Genomic DNA, 17656 nt, shown 5'->3' on the forward strand with positions numbered 1-17656 from the left:
TCAGAAGAATGTGGTTCTAGAGGGCATGGGGGTACAGAGGTGTTTGCCTGAGCTCAGAGGCAGCGCGGGCTGGGTCTGGCTGCAGCTCTGAGGGAAGGGGTGCGCTGGGCTTTTGGGGCTGGGGTGGAGACCCTGTGCCAGGAGGGGTTCAGCCAGGGGCGATGCTGGAGGGCACTCCCCTAGGAGCCCAGCAGTGTATTTATGAGTATATTCAACACATTTTTCTTTTGCGTGGCCCTCAGGTGTGGTGCCTCAGCCCCTGACGAACGGATCCGCACAGACGCAGGTGAGTCCTCGCCTGCTCCTGGGGGCTGGGTGGTCCCGGGTGGGCTCAGAGCAGAGGGAACCTCGCAGCCTCCCTGAAGCTCATTTAGCTCAGCTTAACCACTGCTAGCTAATTGTAATTGCTTCCTGATGCAGCTTTAATTTCGGGTTTGCACGAGGCTGGTGTGAGACCAATTCACTCCTTTTCCCCAGGGACAGCGGGAGGAGGTGGGTGGGTGGTGGGGACAGGGGAGCAGTGGCTCCCCCCCCCTGTCCATTTATTTGTGTGTTGTTTTTTTTTTTTTGTCTTTGCACAAACTGGACTAACATTTTCATTTCCAATAGCTGAACGGAGGATCCACATCTTCATCTCACAGTGACCTTCAAAGTCCCGGGAAGGAATCAGAGGTAAAAACCCCGATCACACACCCTCTTCTTTGTACATGCTTACATGTGTACGTGTTTGTGTTATGGTACTGGGCAAAAATGCCTCTAAATGCAATTTCAGTTTCAGATTGCAGACTTGGGTACACTTGTATCCACCCAGCAAGCAAAACAGGGAGTTTGCTTTCATGCCCTGCCCTGTAAATCCGCATGAAATGCGGCCGTGAGCTCCCGGCAGCTGCTGGCTCCAGCCCAGAGGCAGCTGCGTTCCTGGGGGCATCGATGACCCCTTGGGTGGCCTGGCGAGGCCGTCCCGAGCACATCTGGCTGGAGCGTGTGGGAGCAAGGCGAGCTGCTGCCAGGGCTGTGTGTGCCCGGGGAGGGGGCCAGCAGCAGCACACTGCCCCCCAAACCCACGTCAGAGAAATATAAAAGCATTCGAGTGTGAATTAAATGCTATCATGTTCTGCCTTCCCTTCTGCTTTCAGACGGGCAGGAGTGGGGTTGGGTTAAGTGATGGTTGCAGATTCCTTCCAGTCCTTGTCGGGGGACAGGAGGGCTCTGCCAGCAGCAGCAGATGCCCCATGTTAGGGGATGGTTTGTGAGGGTCCCACTGTGTGCTGTGCCCCAAGGGACTGGTGGGCTCCGTGTGCTCTGCCCTGGGGAAATGGGGCTGCCCCAAGGGCCAGCAGAGGAGAGAGCCAAGGGGTAATGGCAGCGAATTAACTGGTGCTGTAATAGTTTGGAGGTGTAAGATGAAAGGGTGCCTTCAAGGGTTTTAGGTCTGAGGTGCCCGGAGCCTCTCCAGCATCTCAGGCTCAGAGGCTGCGCACGCCAGCTGTGTCCGAGAGCTGGGCCAAGTGCCTGCAGTCTGGCAGCTCTATTTCTCTCTGAGCATTAAATAATACATGTCCTGCTCCTCGGCGATGGTGTGCCGTGCTAAGCAGTGCACGCCAACCAGTTTGCATCCAAAAGCCAGAGCAAAGCAGTTCTCTTGCAGGCAGCGCTGATGGGAGACCTGCCCGTAGCTCCTGGCAGGGTTTTTGTGAAATCCCTTTGGAGCTTCGTGTGTGCGTTAAAGCTATGCCAGTGGGCAGGCTTTAAGATGTTTCCTTACAAATGAAGGTTTTTATTCTGCATGTTTGCTGTTCACATGAGTGTGGTGCGTGCAGGATGCTGCTGCAGTGAGTTTAGGAAGGAAAGCTGATTTCTGTATCATACAGCACTCTTACTAGGCAGACAGAAGGATGCTCTTCCCAGTACAATTCCTGAAGTAAAATGTGCTGGGCACACAGGCACTGCCGGATCCTGGCTCTGGCTGTTCTCTGGAGCAAACTGGAACCCGGCCATTTGAGCACAGGGGTTCCTGGCTGCAACGGTGCAGGAACAACACCCACTGAGTGCAATGTAATTATTTGCTCTGTGCCTACGCAGATGCTGCTGCTGCTGGTTAAACCATAGGCACGACATGGGGCAAGGGCTGCGACCTCCTCTTAAAAACCTGCAAGTTTGCTTATCTCACACACATGCTTGGAGATTTCTGCTCCCAGCAGCTTGGGGATGGGATGCCGGGTGGCTTTGGGCACACAGTGCTGGGGGCAGAAGGTTGATCTTCCCTCTCTGTGCAGGACGGAGACTCGGAGAAGAGGGACCCGTTTGAGGAGAGCGGGCTGAGCCTGAGCCCCACGGCTGCCGAGGCCAAGGAGAAGGTGCGGGCCAAGCGGGTGAAGAAGAGGGCTCCGCAGATGGACTGGAACAAGAAGCGAGAGATTTTCAGTAATTTCTGAACCTCGCTGGTGGCACTGCCTGCCTTCCCCTGCACCTGGCCGGACGTTCAGAGGTGCCTGCGCCCTCTCCTTCAGTGTCCACGTGAGATGCTTTGTGCTCTGCTCTTCACTGGTTGCTTTTATGAGGCGTATTTTAAAGTCCTTTTTTATTGATGTTATTATTATTATTATTGTTGTTGTTACTCACCAGCGATTCTCATAAGACAAATGTGACCAAAGCTCCTTTTCTTGCTTGCTCTTCAGCCCGGTCTGGCTGCCTGCTGTCCCCTGTTCCTGCTGAGAAAAGACTGGAAGAGTTTAACTCTCATTTCTTACCTGCATAATTTAGGCTTTTATTACTTTTTTTTTTTTTTTTAATTGGGGTGTTAGTTTTGGTTTTGCGGGTGTCCCAGGCTGAGCCCCATGGGATGCTCTGTGCCCCTGTGCAAATGTCCTACGGCCTCGCCGTGGTGGGTGGCCGGGGGGTGGCAGCACCCCCAGCCCCCGGCCTGCAGCTTTACCCCCTCACGATGGGAAAAGGGGCAGTGGCTGGAAATCTCTCGTGTTGACTTTGCTATTGAAATGAAAAAAAGTTCTCGTTGGTGTTTTTTAATGAAGCCCTACCTGTTTCCAGTTAGTGTAGGAGCCTCCCTCCCAGCAGCAACTTCTGCCCCAGCAATAAAAGCCCCCTTTCACCCCCCTGTTCCCCCCAGGTTGCAGGATGTACAAGCAAGACAAACCCAGCACCAAATGCCCCCAGTCCCACAGTTTGCACAACGCAGCAAGAGGTTGCAGGAGATGCTGCAGGACCAAGCACATCTCCGGGGAGCCCTCGGGGCTGGCACCCTGCCTCTCGCTCCCCCCATGGTGTCCCCCATCCCTGGGCAGGGCTGGCGGGGTCCCCAAAGCTCCCCAAGTCTCAGTGGGGCTGGCGACAGAGCAGACTCATAGTTAGGAGAGCATCGATGTCCTGGGTGATTGCTTTGGCGCTGTGTCCTGCTTTAGTACCAAAAGCAGCGTGTTCTCAAGCCCTCAAAACCTATCTTTAAAGCACTGCAGATGAAGCCAGCATAAGTTCTTTGGCTGTGACCAAGGAAGACGAAACACAACGTGCTCACAGGCTGCAGGCGGAGGTGTTTCACTGGGGAAGGTTTGTGTTTTGGCTCCCGTGTCAAAACCGCAGGGGGAAGGGACTGGGCACAGTTGCGTGCAAAACCACTTTTCCCAGCTCAATGCAAATGGCAGCAATAACTTGGCCCTTGATGACTATTTTAAACAAAAGACTTGGCTGCGACTTTGCCCTGTATTATTCCCCAGAGCTGATGTATTACAAGGCAGAGGCCTTTGGGTTGGTCGGCGCGCTACGGGTGTTGTGGTGGCTCTGTGTGCATTTCCTAAATGCTGAACTAAAAGGTGCCTTATACCATTTGCTGCTCTCCTCGGCGGCTGCCCGTGGCTCAGCACAGGGGCAGCGCGGGGCCGGGGCGTTTGGCTGTGCCCCAGGGAGCTGCCGGGGCTGCTGCTGGCTGGCGAGAGCACGGAAACCCTCAGAGGTGAAGGAGATTTCTTTTTTACGAAGGTGCAAAGTGTTGATGGGCTGGACAGGTTGAAAAATGCCTTTGGAGAGGGACTGGCGCAGGTGTTTGGCTATTGGTGATGAGAGTGGCGGCAGGATGACTGCTCGAGATGCAGAGAGGTTTTTTCCCCCCACCAGGACTCTGCCAATTATTAGAGGCCTCTTCTCTACCCCACCTCAAAGACGATTAGCTCCTCTCTTTTCGGTCCCCAAAATACTTGCTTCTGTAGGAAATCAGGAAGGACTGAAGGCGTCCTCCTTTTTCACGGTATGCACGTTGCTTCCAGTGCCTGCGTAGCCAAACCCCAGGCAGTGCTCCGCTCTGTGCAGGGCAGAGCGCTCCCCACTACACCACGAACTCAACCCACCGTGCATGTCAGAGAGCAAAGCCTCGTTTGTAAATACCGCATTTCTCACCCAAGACTGGACCACTGTAGTTAAGGGGGGGAAAAAGGAACACGTAGTTCTGAATGCAGATCAAAAGAAATCAGGTGTGCAAGTCTGTACTGATAAGATTTCAGAATCTTAATCTCTGCTTAGTCCATGGAAATTGCTCCTGGTTAAAGCACTTATCATATTTCTGACATCTTGTAGCTCAGTAGTAATTATTCAGTTCCTGTACATTTAACGTGGAAAAAAAAAATCAATAAAGTGTAAGGCTGTTAGCTGCATTGTAAAAACAATGTACACTGTAATGTCAGTAATAAACTTTGTTTTCCCATGTACCACTTATTTGCTCGTTCTTCATCTGTTTGGTAGGGAACTTCAGAGCGGAATTACAGCCTTCTTTAGCACGTTATAAACTTTGCTTCCTCCCTTGCCTGTTTAAAGAGTAGCTGAAATTATTCCTTTGAAGCTCTACAATGAAGTCAGCACTGCCCTTTCTTTGAAGAACAAAACGCACACGTGGGTGGTGGCCCCTCTGTCAGCTTCTGAGGCGCACACCAACCTGGATCCTGTGGCTGTGTAAGCTGTGCCAGCACACATCTGACAAGCAAGAGCGTGAAGCTGGATTGTCACCTGCTCCCTGTGCGCTGTGTCCCCTAGGCTCCTGTGCCAGCAGGACTCAAAGGTCACTTGTCCAAGCAATGGCTGCCTCTGGCCCTGGGTTGTGAAGCTTTTAGCTGGACCTTACAGCCCATGGTTCTTGTTGCCAGCACCAGGCAGGCGCCTTGGCAGGCTGCAAGCCCTGGCAGGGCTGGTTGCTATGGGCTCACGCTGCGGTGAGGCCATCGGAGCTCTCCTCCCCCTGCCCAGTGTTGCAGAGATGCCAGCAAATCTCACACGCGTTAGAAAACAACCCGCCACCTTTATTAAATGTGTATTTACAAGCAGCAGCAGATCCTGCAGCACGAAGCACTCCTCTCCAGCTGTTCCTGACAGCGCACAGCCTGCTGCTCGGCTGGGACACGCTCAGGCATTCACCCGGGGGCTGGAGCCGGCAGCACTGACGCAGCAGGACTGCTGCACTTTGAAAGACCCTTTTTCCTCTTGAGAGCTCAGCCACTGCCAGCAAGCTTCTCCCTCTCCAGAGACACTTAGCTGGCGGCAGCAGTCTCCCATTTCCCTGCAGTCACACAGTCAGCCCTGTGCAAAGCACAGCAGTCCTAGGGCTCAGCTCTGGGCTGAAGCAGCTCTGTTGCTCTAAGAAGCCAGGATGTTCCCTCAGCGTCTCTTAGCAGCTGGGCAAATATCTTGATTGAGGCATTCTTTGCAGCGAGGATTCACGGGCAGGCAGGTCTGCTGGCCAAAACCCACCAGGAGCCAGTTTATCTCCCTCCAGAGATCCCTGTAGTGAGAGGAGACCGTTAGCTTTCCGATACAGCTGCTCAGAAGGGTTAAAGAACAGATCATACTTTTAGATGGACAACTTTCACTCACTGCTTTTGTTCCTTTTGGCTGCCCAAGCTGCCTCTTGCTAGAAACAGCCCTCCTAGCTGTTCCTGAGCACGCTGAACGTGGCAGGGAGGGAGGAGAGGCAGAGGACAGCCACATAAAGCGCGTGTGGGCGTTCTCTTGCGTGAATGCCAGATGTGGAGACGTGACAGACTGGGGAGCCCTACCTGTCAGCTGGCATTTGATACAGAAGATTAAGCCTCAGTGAAGGCCAAAATCCAACCATGGCCTGACAGTACTGTGGCTGTTAGACTTAGCAAGGTCCCGTGCAGAACGTATCTGGCTTGGGTCATAATGCGTTTGTTTAGGCAAAAGAGCATGGCACCAAGGCCTGCAGGTACCTTCCTGGACTAGCAGTGACTGACACACACATCTGATAGCGGGGAACCCACCCAGCAGCGGAGATGCTGCCACAGCAGCCCTGTGGGAGAGGAGAGACACCTGCAGACAAGTCCTGCCATAAAAAGGAGGCACTGAAAATGCCATCGGCAGGACTGCGTGCAGCTGTGGCTCCTCCAAGTAGGGGCATGGTATCAAGGAATGAGGCTGGGGGCTCAGACCTCACCTGGGCAGCCAGTCCTCCAGCGCCACCCGAGTTTCCTCAGGGTATCTGGTCTCCTTCTTCACCCACTTCAGCCTGTTTGTGATCCTGTGCACGTGGGTGTCCACAGCTAGGAAGGGAGAGCCCAGAGTTTAGGTGGGGGGCTGACACGCCTGAATGGAAGGAGCGCAGCCAGGGCTGTTTGTCACAGCAAAGCAGGTTCAGCACCCTGCAGCAGGTTTCCTCCGTGGCCCTGCAGCAACACGGCAGGTGAAACAGAAGGGGAGGCTCGCCCGCAGAACAAACAGGCTGGTTTCTTCCTAGGCGCAGAGCCAGCAGCAGGCAGGGTGGATATCTCATACCACGCAGCTAGCTACACGCTGACACAATCTTACAGAGCCTTCTTACAAAGGTTTCCGCACTCTGATCTAGCAGGCACAGGGCAGCCTGTCCCGGGTTCTCTTCCTCTGGGTGTTTCAGCTGATGTTACGCAAGTTGCAATCTCTGCCCCTTAGTTTACCCAGATGGAAAACACATTTCATAATGCCTACTAACACAAGAGGGTTTGTGAGGTTTAAACAAATGTTTAGAAAGTGCTTTGAGCTAAAAAGCTCAGAATGCAAAGTATATTATTGTTAGATCAGGAGCGATAAACCTGTCTCTATGGCTAATTGGGCAAAACCCAGGAAACTGCTGTAAACAGGAAGACTAAGTCTTGCCTCCTAAATCAAAACTGAACACACAATTATTTGGAAAACAGTTGGCTAGTTTGGCTCCCACTGGACTTCCCTCCCCCACAGCAGGGAGAAACCAGCCCCCAAACGCTGCTGACTTGCAGAGGAGCCACATTTTGTACAGCTGGCAGGCACCAGTGGGGCTGCAGGGGTCAGCTACTGCTTGCACTGCCCTGGGGTTGTGCGCTGGCTTTAGTGGCCTGCAGTCATCAGGTGGCACCGTTACTGGCCTTCCCAGGGCCCTCCATTAAGCTGCAAATACTCTTGGAATATTAATCTGTCCCCAGGGTCCCTGGGCTGCGCTGATCTCCCAGCTCCATCTGCCGGCTGCGTTGTGCAGCCCCGGCCCCATTCCTGAAGGGGCCCAGCTGCAAGAACTAAAATATCAGAAATTCAGTACCTGCGGGTTGCCTCAGACCGTTTCTTTTTCCAACTCACTGTGAATCACTGATTTCAGCCAACTGGCACTGCAGACTGAGCCTTGCTTCTGCCCTCTTAAAGGCTTGCCAAACACAAAAATCCTAACCAAGATTTGTTTAAACAGAAACAACCTTGGTAAAAAACAAAACCAACAATAAACCAACCTCAGACTATCCTAGAGCTATCTGCAAATCACAAACTTATCCTCAACGCCCTTTCAGTTGACTCCAAGGAGATTTCAAAGCGTTATTCTCCTAGCACATCTTTTGGGATGCCTACACAATTAAGCAATAGCTGCTCTGCTTATCAGCATCTGAGTGGAGGGAGTGGAACTTGGGAACTAGGGGATTTTTCCTTCAAAATTTGGGCAAAACAGTTCATTAAATCCTAGCAACACATCCACTGTGAGTAGCTGCACCCACCCAAATACAAGATATGGTGTGCAGATGACTAAATCAAAGCAGTACTGTTAGGCTCCTCGGGCAGGCAGCTTGCAATGCATCCCCTCAACCCAAGAATGGATTGGGCAGGATTTAGGAGGAGAGGAATGTGGAAAATACAGTCCAACCTACCTATCCCAGACACACTGTTCCAGGCAATGTTCATGGCCAAGTGGGCCATTTTGGGCCCCACTCCTGGCAGCTTCACCAGCTCCTCCACAGTGCTTGGTATGTCGCCCCCATACTTCTGCTTCAGGATGGCTGTCGTCTGCTTTATGTACTTCACCTTGTTCTGGAAAACCAAGGGGAAAGGCAGAAAAGACAAGTTGCCCTCCAATGCAGAGAAAAGAGACAAACAGCTCAGGAAAAAAATAAAACCATTCCTCAGTGTGCGTTATGTGTGAGGCCAGGCGCTGGAGTTTGCAGAGGGGTGGCAGAGGTCTTTGAGTTCTCCTTGAAAACGCTGAAAGCTGATTAGCTCGAGCCTCCTCTGCACTCTGCAGGCACTGCAGCAAACAAGCTTGCTGTGAATACAAATTGCTAAAACCAGCATAAAATACAGCCTGTAACTCGACTCCAGGGAAAAGATCACCGCGGGGCATGGAATAGAGGCTGAACGCAGGCTGGGGTAAGTCTCAGGGGCAGGGCTGCTTCACACCCACCTCCTGCCTTCAGCACCTACTTTCAGCACAGCCACAAGATACAGCCTGCGAGGGCCAAGCCACCCACCCCATGTTCCTCTCCACGGCTTCTGAGCCGTTTCTGTCAGCTACATGGGAGCTGAGGACGGTGGAAGAGGCTCCTCCACACGCCTGTCGGGTGCTGTTGCGGTCCTGCACTCACCCTCCAGAAGCCTACAGGATAAATGATCTGCCCAAGCGTCACATCATCCATCTGCAGAATGCTGTCAACCGTGAGGCCGCGCTGCCGGAGGCGCAGCATGGCAGCAGACGTCACCTGGTCCTTGGTCTGGCTGGAGAGCATCAGCGACAGCAGGACTTGGTAGCGCATGACCTGGGGGAAGCAACAGGGAGACACCAAAAGGCTCAGAGAGGATCCTGCTCTGCGGGGCAGGGTTCTCCCACCCAGCACCATCTTTATTCCAGTGCGCCGTTTCAGCTGTATCCATCCATAACAGAACAGAAGGCTGAAACAGAAATCGCCTGTAACCTTTCACTGCTACCACAAAACAAAGGGGACAAAAAACCACCTTCAATCTAAGCAGTCAGCATGCATAAAAGGGCAGAGAACAGCTACTGTGTGCTGGGATCTCACATCCAAGGACACCAGTGCTTGGCCACAAAGGGCCAGAGTAAGCTTTTCTTGATAATGGGATTCTCAGGAGACCCCACAGGTCATACAAATAGATATCCATTTATTATTTATTTTTATTTTTAATATATATAACTTGCGGTATAAAGTAGTTTTTGAAAATCCTTTTCTGCTAGGCATCAGTAGGAACTGAGTATCTTGCTCCAATGAGCTCCTTGGGAAACCCAATTAAAAATTTTGGGTGTCAGAGACTGGGAAATGAAGCACAAAACCCAGACGTTCCTCTAATGACATCAGACGTTGTGTGAAGCGTGTTGGTGCTGCACTGAGGGTTACAACATCCACTTTATGTTGGAAGCAACAACCCCGCTCCCCTGGGGTAAAAACTGTATTTCCTTGTCAGGCAGGATCCCAGGCTCAGCGCCAGCCAGGAGGGACGTGCTCCCTGCACTGCAGCTGTACCTGCACAACCCCGCTGAGCCTGCCCGTGGGATCCCCGTGTCCCCTGGCCCTGCAGCCCTGTGCTGTGCCACGTCCTTGCCTCGCTCTGTTTTTTGTACCAATGCAAATGCTGCCCCCAGCTGGAGGTGCCATCTGGGGCCTTTGATAGTGTTCCCAGGCTTGGGGAGCACACTGCCATCCCAGCACGACCCTGCCTTTCAAGACCCTGTCCTTTAAGGATGACAATCTATGCTTCTGTGCTGCTCTGAAGAGCACAAAAGCAGCCTGCAAAGTCTTTTCTCAGCTCCCCTCACCTTCTCCCTGTGCTGTTTTTCCTCTGTATTAGGGCCATCTTGCTGGATATTTTCCCTGGGCTCCTACAGACACTTTTTAAGAGAAAAGGAACATGCCTTCATGCCCTGCCAGCCTGCCATGGAGGACAGCTGTAATGCATTTTCAGGATTTCTACTCAAAAACTGTCTCATTTTTACCTGCTCTTGGTTCAGCCTGGTAACTTCTGACAGTTTAAGCTGAGGAAAAGGGCACTTCATAGATGTGTTTGCTTGCTGCTAATGCCCAGCACAGGCTGAATGTGAGCAGAGAACTGACAGCACCCAGCACCCCGACACGGGGACTGCCTGGAGCCCCCGAGCCAGGAGCAGGAGAGGGAGCAGCCAACTCTCCTCCGCCAGCAGGACAAACCACTTCTCTCATACATGTGCAGTAACCCCTGGTGGGCCCATTCCAGCCCCGAGTCCAGACGTGCCCTGTATTTATTCTCCTGCTCTGTGCTTCCAGGTGCCTGTGGGGCTGCAGGACGCCGTTACCTGCGGGGGAGCGCTGCTGTCATAGCACTTCTCCGCTCCCATCTCATCCACGGGAGCATCCCTGGCTCTCCTCATCTCCCGGATGCGCTCCAGCTGCTGCCTCCAGTTCTCGGGCTCCCATTTGGGCTCCGGGGGCTCGGGTTCGTAGGCGATGGCGCTGCTCTTCCCCCTCCTGCTGCGCTTCGGGGCGCTGCCAGCGCTCGGGGCCCGGCTCGCTGCGGGGGGCAGGAGAGAGGCGTGAGCCCGGGGGGCCACCGTTGGCCACCAGAGAGCTTCCACCACCGGCCCTGGGAGCCCCCGGGACGCCCCCGGGACACCCCCGGGGCCACCGGGGCGAGGGGCCTGGGGCTGGGGGGAGGCCGGTGCCCAGCGGGGCCCCGCGTCCAGGCCCCCGGGGCCGGGCAGGACCAGGCCGGGGCCGGGCAGGACAGGACCGGGGCAGGCCCTGGAGCCCCCCCCCGGCCCGCAGCCTCCCCCCCCGCCACCGTCAGGGCCACCCAAGCCCCCCTCAGCAGGGTCGGGGGCTCCCCGGGAAGGCCTCGGCCTCCCCTCCCCGTACCTGCGGCCCCGGTCCCGGCCCTGCCGAGCCGCCGGGCCGCGGGCCCCGCCGCACACATGGCCCCGGGACTACCGGCCCCAGGCCCCCCCGCGCCGGGACAGCGACGGAAGCGGCGGGGAAAAGCTTCCGGGAGGGGGGGAGAAGCACCGGGGCCGGGCCTAGCGGAGGGTGAGCGGCGGTGGCGGCCGGGGGAGGGGGGGGTGGTCTGAGGGGACCGGGGGGAGACCAGAGGGGACCGGGGAGGGGCTGGGGGGGCTCTGCTGAGCCCCGGGGTTGTGGCACAGGGGGGGCCGGGGCCTGCGTCGTGCCCCCGGGGTGGGATGGGGGGAGCGGGGCTGAGGCGGGGGGAGGGCGGCGGGGGGGCCTCAGGCGGGCTCCTCGCTGCTTCGCCCTCCGTGTTCGGCTCCTGCCTCCTCTAAACGGGCTGAGGGTAACGCCGGGTGCTGGGGGTGGCAGCGCTGGGCTGGGGGCTGAAGGTCTGGGCCCCCCCCACTAACAGCAACCGATCTGTGCGCAGGGGCTCGGCGCGGCGATGGCAAAGCCTCAGAGCAAGGATTCCGGGCTGAAGGAGAAGTTCAAGAATCTCCTGGGGCTGGGGACGTCCCGGGGAAGTTCAAAGTCGGCGGAGGGCAAGCAAACAGAGTTCATCATCACTGCTGAAATACTCAAGGTGGGAGAGGTGGCTGTGGTCGTGGTGGTGTGGTCTGGATCACCTGGGAAGGCCCTCACAGGAGGGCTTGCTCCTTCTCCTTTCTGTGTTGCCATTTGTTCCCCTGTGATCTCGCCTTTTTACCTTCTCCCTCAGTTCACTCCAGTGAAATGGATGTAGAACTTGTGAGCTTTGAAGTCGCAGCGTGTTAATTATTCGGTGTTTGAATAGTTTAGGGGTGTTTTACGACCTGATGTTATCCCCTGTTCTGTCAGGTTGCAGGGTGTTTTCTCAAAATGTGTTGCTTGGCATGCACTGTCCGAGCTTGGTTAAATTTACGTAGTGGCAGTTAGTGCAAGCTGGAAACTTTCTGTTTTATGAAGATGTCATGGGTTTGTGGAAATAAATAAAATTCCAGTAATTGGTCCAGCAAGTCCGTAAACAGAACAGTTGTCACATAGGGAGGAAGACACATACAAGAGAGAAAGAGACCAGAATCCTCACTGCCTGTGCTGGAGCAGCTGTGCTGCTGGAAGCTGGAGAGCCAGACTTATATCCCTCCTTCACCTGCCTGCCTCCTCTGTATGGATGGATGAGTGCTGCAGTTGGCGAGTTATTAACTTTTCTAAAGAAAACGAGATGTTTTGACCTTTAGTGAAAAGCTGCTTGGCTCCAGTTCTGTGACAGTTCTCATTCTGACAAATCATTGTTTGCTCATGGAAAAAAGTTTCTGGAGAAATTCCTGAAAAGCTCCAGTAATAATGACTAATAGTTAGATCATTTTGGGCAAATGTGTTTGAAAACTCCTTTTTCAAACATCTCGTGATCCCCCTTGGGAAATGGATAAGTGTTTCTAATAAGATGTGCTTTTAGCTTATTTCTCCATCTCTTTCCAGGAACTGAGCATAGAATGTGGATTAAGTAATAGGATACGAGCGATCAGCCAAATCTGTGAAGTGGCAAAAACCAAAAAAATCGAAGAGGTAGGTTTCAAAGTGTTTGGTGAATGTTTGAAGCTTGAAAATTTAAACAACAGCTCTTGGCCTATTGTAAGAGGTTCCTGTAGTTTAATCCGCCTTTTCAAGCTGGTAATCCCAGAAGCAACGTTTTGTGCTGTCCAAACCTGTGAAGGGGTGGCCCACACGCCAAGGACATTAGTCTGGTCCAGCCTGGCAGCTGCAGAGCAGAGAGCACGTAGCTGACGGGCTTCTTGAACTAAGTGGAAGGAGAACGCTGCCTGTACACAGGCTTGATCAGGACAGTTTGCTGGAGATGATGTTAATCTTGCAGGGGAGGTGCTTGCTTGCTGTCCTGTTAATAAGCAACTTCAAATTGGTTTTAAACTCATGTTTAAGTGAAGGTTTCTGCACAAATGTGTGAAAGAAGAACTTCAGGTACTGGGGTGTGAGTTGTTGTACAGGCCAGGATTTGGTATCACACATGCTTCACCTGAGCTAATGACTGGCAAGGTGAGAGTTTCCCTCAGAAAAAGGAACTCCAGCCGTGAGATCCCTGGAGGTCTTGTCCGTTAACGTCCTGTAATTAATGACTGGCCTCTACTGGGTGAAGATCCCAGAAGAAGCTTACCTGTCCTACTACTGCCTCTTGCATTTGTTTTCAGCATGCGGTGGAAGCTATATGGAAAGTGGTAGCCGATATGCTCCAGCCAGAGCGCCCAGCTGAAGCCAGACACGCTGTTCTTCATCTGCTGAAGTCAATCGTTCAAGGACAGGTGAAAACAAAGTCTAGAAAAAACACTGCACTTGAACTGGGGTTCATGCAGAGTATGACGTGAAAAATATCGGGCAACTTTTTCCTCTGACTTTCCATGTTTCTTTTTTTTTTTTTGGTTGTGCTGAGTAAATGGGAAGAGGCAGCCTTTTAACTTAAATCTGCTTGACTGTTTTTTTTCTTTTTAAAGAATACTTTGGGTTAAGTTCAGGAATAATAAAGCACAGTTTTATGCTCTTTGTCCAGACATATCAGTCGTAGTCTGCAGCCATTTCTGATGTTTCAGCATGTCAAGTGTGCAAGAAGTTCTGTATGAGATGCATTTCTAGCCTGGCCAAGTTAAGCATGCTATGAATTCTTCGGATTTCACAGTGTGCTATTCAAACACAAGACTGTACCAGACCAAAGTCCTACTTTTCAGTATCCTGAAAAAATAAGGGTAGATGACTGGGAAAAAAATAGATATCAATTCTGTTTTGTTTCTGTTTTTTAAATGCTCTTCTGACAGTGCAGTCTGTTGCGGTTTCTTTGGTTTACTTGTGCATTGGATGCTGTCTGTATTGCTGGACAAAATGCTTCCAAGCCCTGAATTCTGATAAATAAATGTTAGAACAGATTAAGAAGTCCTGAGCTATTGTCAGTAGCCAGTAGAGATGAAAGTATTTTCAAGACTTTTGTAGCCTGTAGGAAAATAAAATCATTTCAAGCATCAGTCAAGCTTACTGCTACAGACCTTGATCAGGTCCAGGTCTTTATTTATTTATTTTTTTACTGACACTGTCGTTTCTCTCTCCCACTTTTCTTTTTTTTTCCCCCCAAGGGTGAGAGATTAGGAATTCTCAGAGCACATTTTTTTAAAGTTATTAAGGACTATCCCTCCAATGAAGACTTGCATGAACGGCTTGAAGTGTTCAAGGCTCTAACAGAGAATGGGCGTTATATCACTTATTTGGAAGAAGAGTTAGGTGAGTATTGTCTTTACCTCTCTTAAATTTTCTGGGAATAAGCCAAGGGGCAGGTATTCAGTGATAAAAGAAACAGGTAGTGATAACACTTCTGGGTAAAAAGCATAGTGTAATGATTTGTTTTCTTCCTTTAGCTGACTTTGTACTACAGTGGATGGATGTTGGTTTGTCTTCTGAGTTCCTTCTGGTTTTAGTAAACCTGGTGAAATTTAACAGCTGCTATCTGGAAGACTATGTAGCTGACATGGTCCAGTAAGTTTTTTAACCCCTAAGTGCTTATTCTTGGCTTTTTTATGGGGCAAAGTTGCAGATCAATATGCAGATTAAGTGGAATCTTTTTCATCTGATCTGGATCTCTTTCATTCCAGGTCATACCTGTCACTTCTGACAAATATTTGATTTTCTTACAATGTTCAGATTCATTTTAGTTTAAAGTGTTGCATGTGTTTTCCCCATTTCATGTGATTAACCTGACTGCATTGCTTAGTCTCACAAGGGGTCTCTGTCTGCTATTTTATTAACATCGGCATACTGAGAGGTCATTTAAGTGCATCTGTAACCTAACTGTTTATAAAAGGTTGTACTGTTCCTAGGAATGTTATCAACAAAGCCAAAGGGGGGGAATGATAAGTAAAATAACACGGCAGTTTACTTGTCTGTTTTGTCTTTGTAATTTGCCTAAAATCATATTAAGCAAACAATTATAATTAAATGTTCTTTCCTAACAGCAAGATATGCATCTTGTGCATTCAGACTTCATCATCTGTGGACATAGAGGTCAGTAATTTGACTCTCTGAGTACTTTGAGAGTTCTTTGAAAATCTTTGAAACTGTATCTGCTACAAACAAAATCAGATCATCAGACTCTCATCCCAGTTTATTCTTATCTTAGAAGAGAGTTAATACAACGTTATAAAGTGTTTGTAAGCCATCATCTCTCTTATACAAATATTAATTTTATTCTAAAAGAAATAGAGTGTGCATAAATTTGATAAGCAATTCAGTTTGTCAACAGTGCTTTTTATGTCTTTCCATACTGCACTGAGTGGAAAAAAAAAAAAAAAGACAAAAAAAGACATATCTCTATCCCCTTTGACTTCCAGAAGATTTCCTGGGTCTGTCAGCTTTAAGTTTTGACCCATTTTGATCCTAGAGAAGTGTATAACCATTTTATCTTTCTCTTTTCCAAAGATTTCCTTGCAAGTACTAGATGCCGTTGTTTGCTATAATTGTCTGCCATCAGAGAATCTGCCAGTATTTATCATCACTTTGTGCCGTACCATCAATGTGAAGGAGCTCTGCGAGCCGTGCTGGAAGGTCAGAACTTTCTTGCAGCTTTGTTTCTTATGACTTCGCTGTTTTGGACTCATAGATGAAGGGCCATGTGTGTGCAAATGTTTGCCATGAATTTCACTTTGGTTTTAAGTTTAAATAAATTAATAATTGTTTCAAGTATTAAGGGGATCAGCATGCTGTTAGTGTGAATTCTGTCACTTCCATGTAACTTATCTATGCTTCTGTCTCAGCTGATGTGATGGGCTACTTTTTCTGTTGTGTGAAAATGGCATGGAACATATTCACTTTACCATAAACAGTTTTGGTTGGCCTGCTGACTGCATATTTGGGCTAAGGAGAGTTTTAACAATCGGAGTGTCCTCTTTGAATTTGCAGCTTATGCGCAACCTTCTGGGAACTCACTTGGGACACAGTGCCATCTACAACATGTGCAGGATCATGGAGGACAGGTAAAGAAGGTCTATCTAAACAAATCCTATCAATTTTGTAGAGGTCCCATTGAGGTAGACAGAGAATCACTGATTTCAGAGGAATAGGCTGAAAGTTGTGGTGTTTAGAAGTGAATCCTAGTTATGCTGCTGAAATGCTCATTTTTTAGCTTTTCTGAATTTATTTTTCCTTCATTTAAAACTAAAATCATACTAAATGGTTTGTTACGTTTAATGTTTATAAACTGCTATGCAAGTCTCAAATGTATAACAGCTGGTAATTACTGCCGTGATAGTTTGTATTCCTATTGAGTCTTGTGGCCTAGCATGGTCTAAGGTTTTCTTTCCATCTGTTCACAGAGCTTACATGGCGGATGCTGCGCTGCTGAGAGGAGCTGTGTTCTTCGTTGGGATGGCTCTCTGGGGTGCTCATCGCCTAAATTCACTCAAGAACTCCCCAACTTCAGTGCTGCCTTCATTCCTCAAGGTAAGATGGGATGCTGGAGGAACTTTTTAACTAGGTATACATCCAGACTTGCACAGATTTAGAGCAAAAATGTAGTCCCCTACACCAAAGAAATCTTTTTGTGGCTGAAAGGTAGCAATTGGGTACTCTGGATGAAGTGTAGAGAAAGAATAAAACAACAGACATTTTAGGTTTAAAACTGAGGCCTCCTTCTGGAGTATCTGTGTATCTCTGTTGGCCAGAAATGCAAACTCTGAATTCTTTTTATAAAATATCTGTGTTGTGGTTGCTAGCTTAAAAAATAAAAATCAAGCAAAAGCTTTCACTCTTTCTGGTGTGTGATACAAAAATTTGAGGGACGATGTCCTCAGAGCTCCATTAAAATTTTCTTGTCCAAGTGGATCAGGCACCTCACATGCCTTTTTTCAAGATGGGGCTGTATTTGACATCTGATCTACAGCTGCTTGCAGGAGGGTGTAACCACTTTATAAAATGGTTCTTTGCTTTGGTGTTTGTGTATGTTGATTTAGATTTATTTTTTACTGGCCTTCAGGCTAACTTCATTCTGAGCAAGGCATCTTTCACTTGAATTTGAGAGGGTTTCTGACCATGACTTACCAACTGTTAACTAACTGAAGCACTTTGTATTCCAGGCCATGACATGTCCCAATGCAGTTGTATCTTATGAGATAGTTCTGTCCATAACACGTCTAATAAAGAAGTATGGGAAGGAGCTGCAGGCTGTAACGTGGGATATCCTTTTGGACATCATTGAGCGATTACTGCAACAGCTGCAGGTAAGTGTTGAGCCTATCTTGATGTGCTTTCAATTAAAAGACTCCGCCATAAATATTTTTGAAAATTCCTCTCTTGTTTGTACGCTCTAGTGCACTTTGAAGTCAGATGAAGGTTTCACCTTATTCTTGATACTGTGGCTACCAGCTGAGTTTTCTGTTTATATTTAAAAGTTAGTACTTTTTGGTAAAGTAGAAGTCTTTTAG

At 50.0% G+C, this 17656-nt stretch overlaps 3 protein-coding genes across 11 annotated transcripts in view; 2 read left to right on the plus strand and 1 right to left on the minus strand.

Annotated features, from left to right (window-relative positions):
* NHERF2 (NHERF family PDZ scaffold protein 2) overlaps positions 1-4715 on the plus strand; it is a 32196-nt gene extending 27481 nt beyond the window's left edge. For both annotated transcript variants that reach the window (XM_068698890.1, XM_068698892.1), the window contains exons 5-7: positions 243-286; positions 610-672; positions 2277-4715. In XM_068698890.1, coding sequence (XP_068554991.1) covers positions 243-286; positions 610-672; positions 2277-2435 — 266 coding nt within the window. In that variant the 3' untranslated portion in view covers positions 2436-4715. The remainder of the gene's footprint in view (positions 1-242; positions 287-609; positions 673-2276) is intronic.
* Positions 4716-5279: 564 nt separating this feature from the next.
* On the minus strand, positions 5280-11258 carry NTHL1 (nth like DNA glycosylase 1). 2 transcript variants are annotated; one of them, XM_068698893.1, is made up of 6 exons: positions 11121-11258; positions 10562-10776; positions 8865-9035; positions 8154-8313; positions 6452-6557; positions 5280-5779 (listed from the first exon to the last, which is right to left on the minus strand). In XM_068698893.1, the coding sequence occupies exons 1-6, from the start codon at positions 11176-11178 to the stop codon at positions 5656-5658; spliced, it is 834 nt and encodes a 277-aa protein (XP_068554994.1). In that variant the 5' UTR covers positions 11179-11258; the 3' UTR covers positions 5280-5655. The 2 variants fall into 2 exon arrangements, with proteins under 2 accessions (XP_068554994.1, XP_068554995.1); XM_068698894.1 differs by having other exon boundaries at positions 11145-11248.
* Positions 11155-17656, plus strand: part of TSC2 (TSC complex subunit 2) — a 33118-nt gene continuing 26616 nt past the window's right edge. For all 7 annotated transcript variants that reach the window (XM_068698881.1, XM_068698883.1, XM_068698882.1 and 4 more), the window contains exons 1-11: positions 11155-11288; positions 11638-11790; positions 12666-12752; positions 13391-13501; positions 14321-14465; positions 14600-14717; positions 15194-15242; positions 15657-15782; positions 16137-16210; positions 16550-16676; positions 17309-17452. In XM_068698881.1, the coding sequence (XP_068554982.1) occupies positions 11653-11790; positions 12666-12752; positions 13391-13501; positions 14321-14465; positions 14600-14717; positions 15194-15242; positions 15657-15782; positions 16137-16210; positions 16550-16676; positions 17309-17452 (1119 nt within the window). In that variant the 5' untranslated portion in view covers positions 11155-11288; positions 11638-11652. The remainder of the gene's footprint in view (positions 11289-11637; positions 11791-12665; positions 12753-13390; positions 13502-14320; positions 14466-14599; positions 14718-15193; positions 15243-15656; positions 15783-16136; positions 16211-16549; positions 16677-17308; positions 17453-17656) is intronic.

This window comes from Anas acuta, chromosome 15 (assembly GCF_963932015.1).
Source record: "Anas acuta chromosome 15, bAnaAcu1.1, whole genome shotgun sequence".
Taxonomy (NCBI): Eukaryota; Metazoa; Chordata; class Aves; order Anseriformes; family Anatidae; genus Anas; species Anas acuta.

Coding starts and splice junctions, on each gene's coding strand:
- NTHL1 (XM_068698893.1), bottom strand. CDS start 11,178: ATGTGTGCGGCGGGGCCCGCGGCCCGGCGGCTCGGCAGGGCCGGGACC. Junction 9,036..10,561: donor ACAGCAGCGCTCCCCCGCAG/GTAACGGCGTCC, acceptor TGCTTCCCCCAG/GTCATGCGCTACCAAGTCCT. Junction 8,314..8,864: donor ATCCTGTAGGCTTCTGGAGG/GTGAGTGCAGGA, acceptor TTGGTTTTCCAG/AACAAGGTGAAGTACATAAA.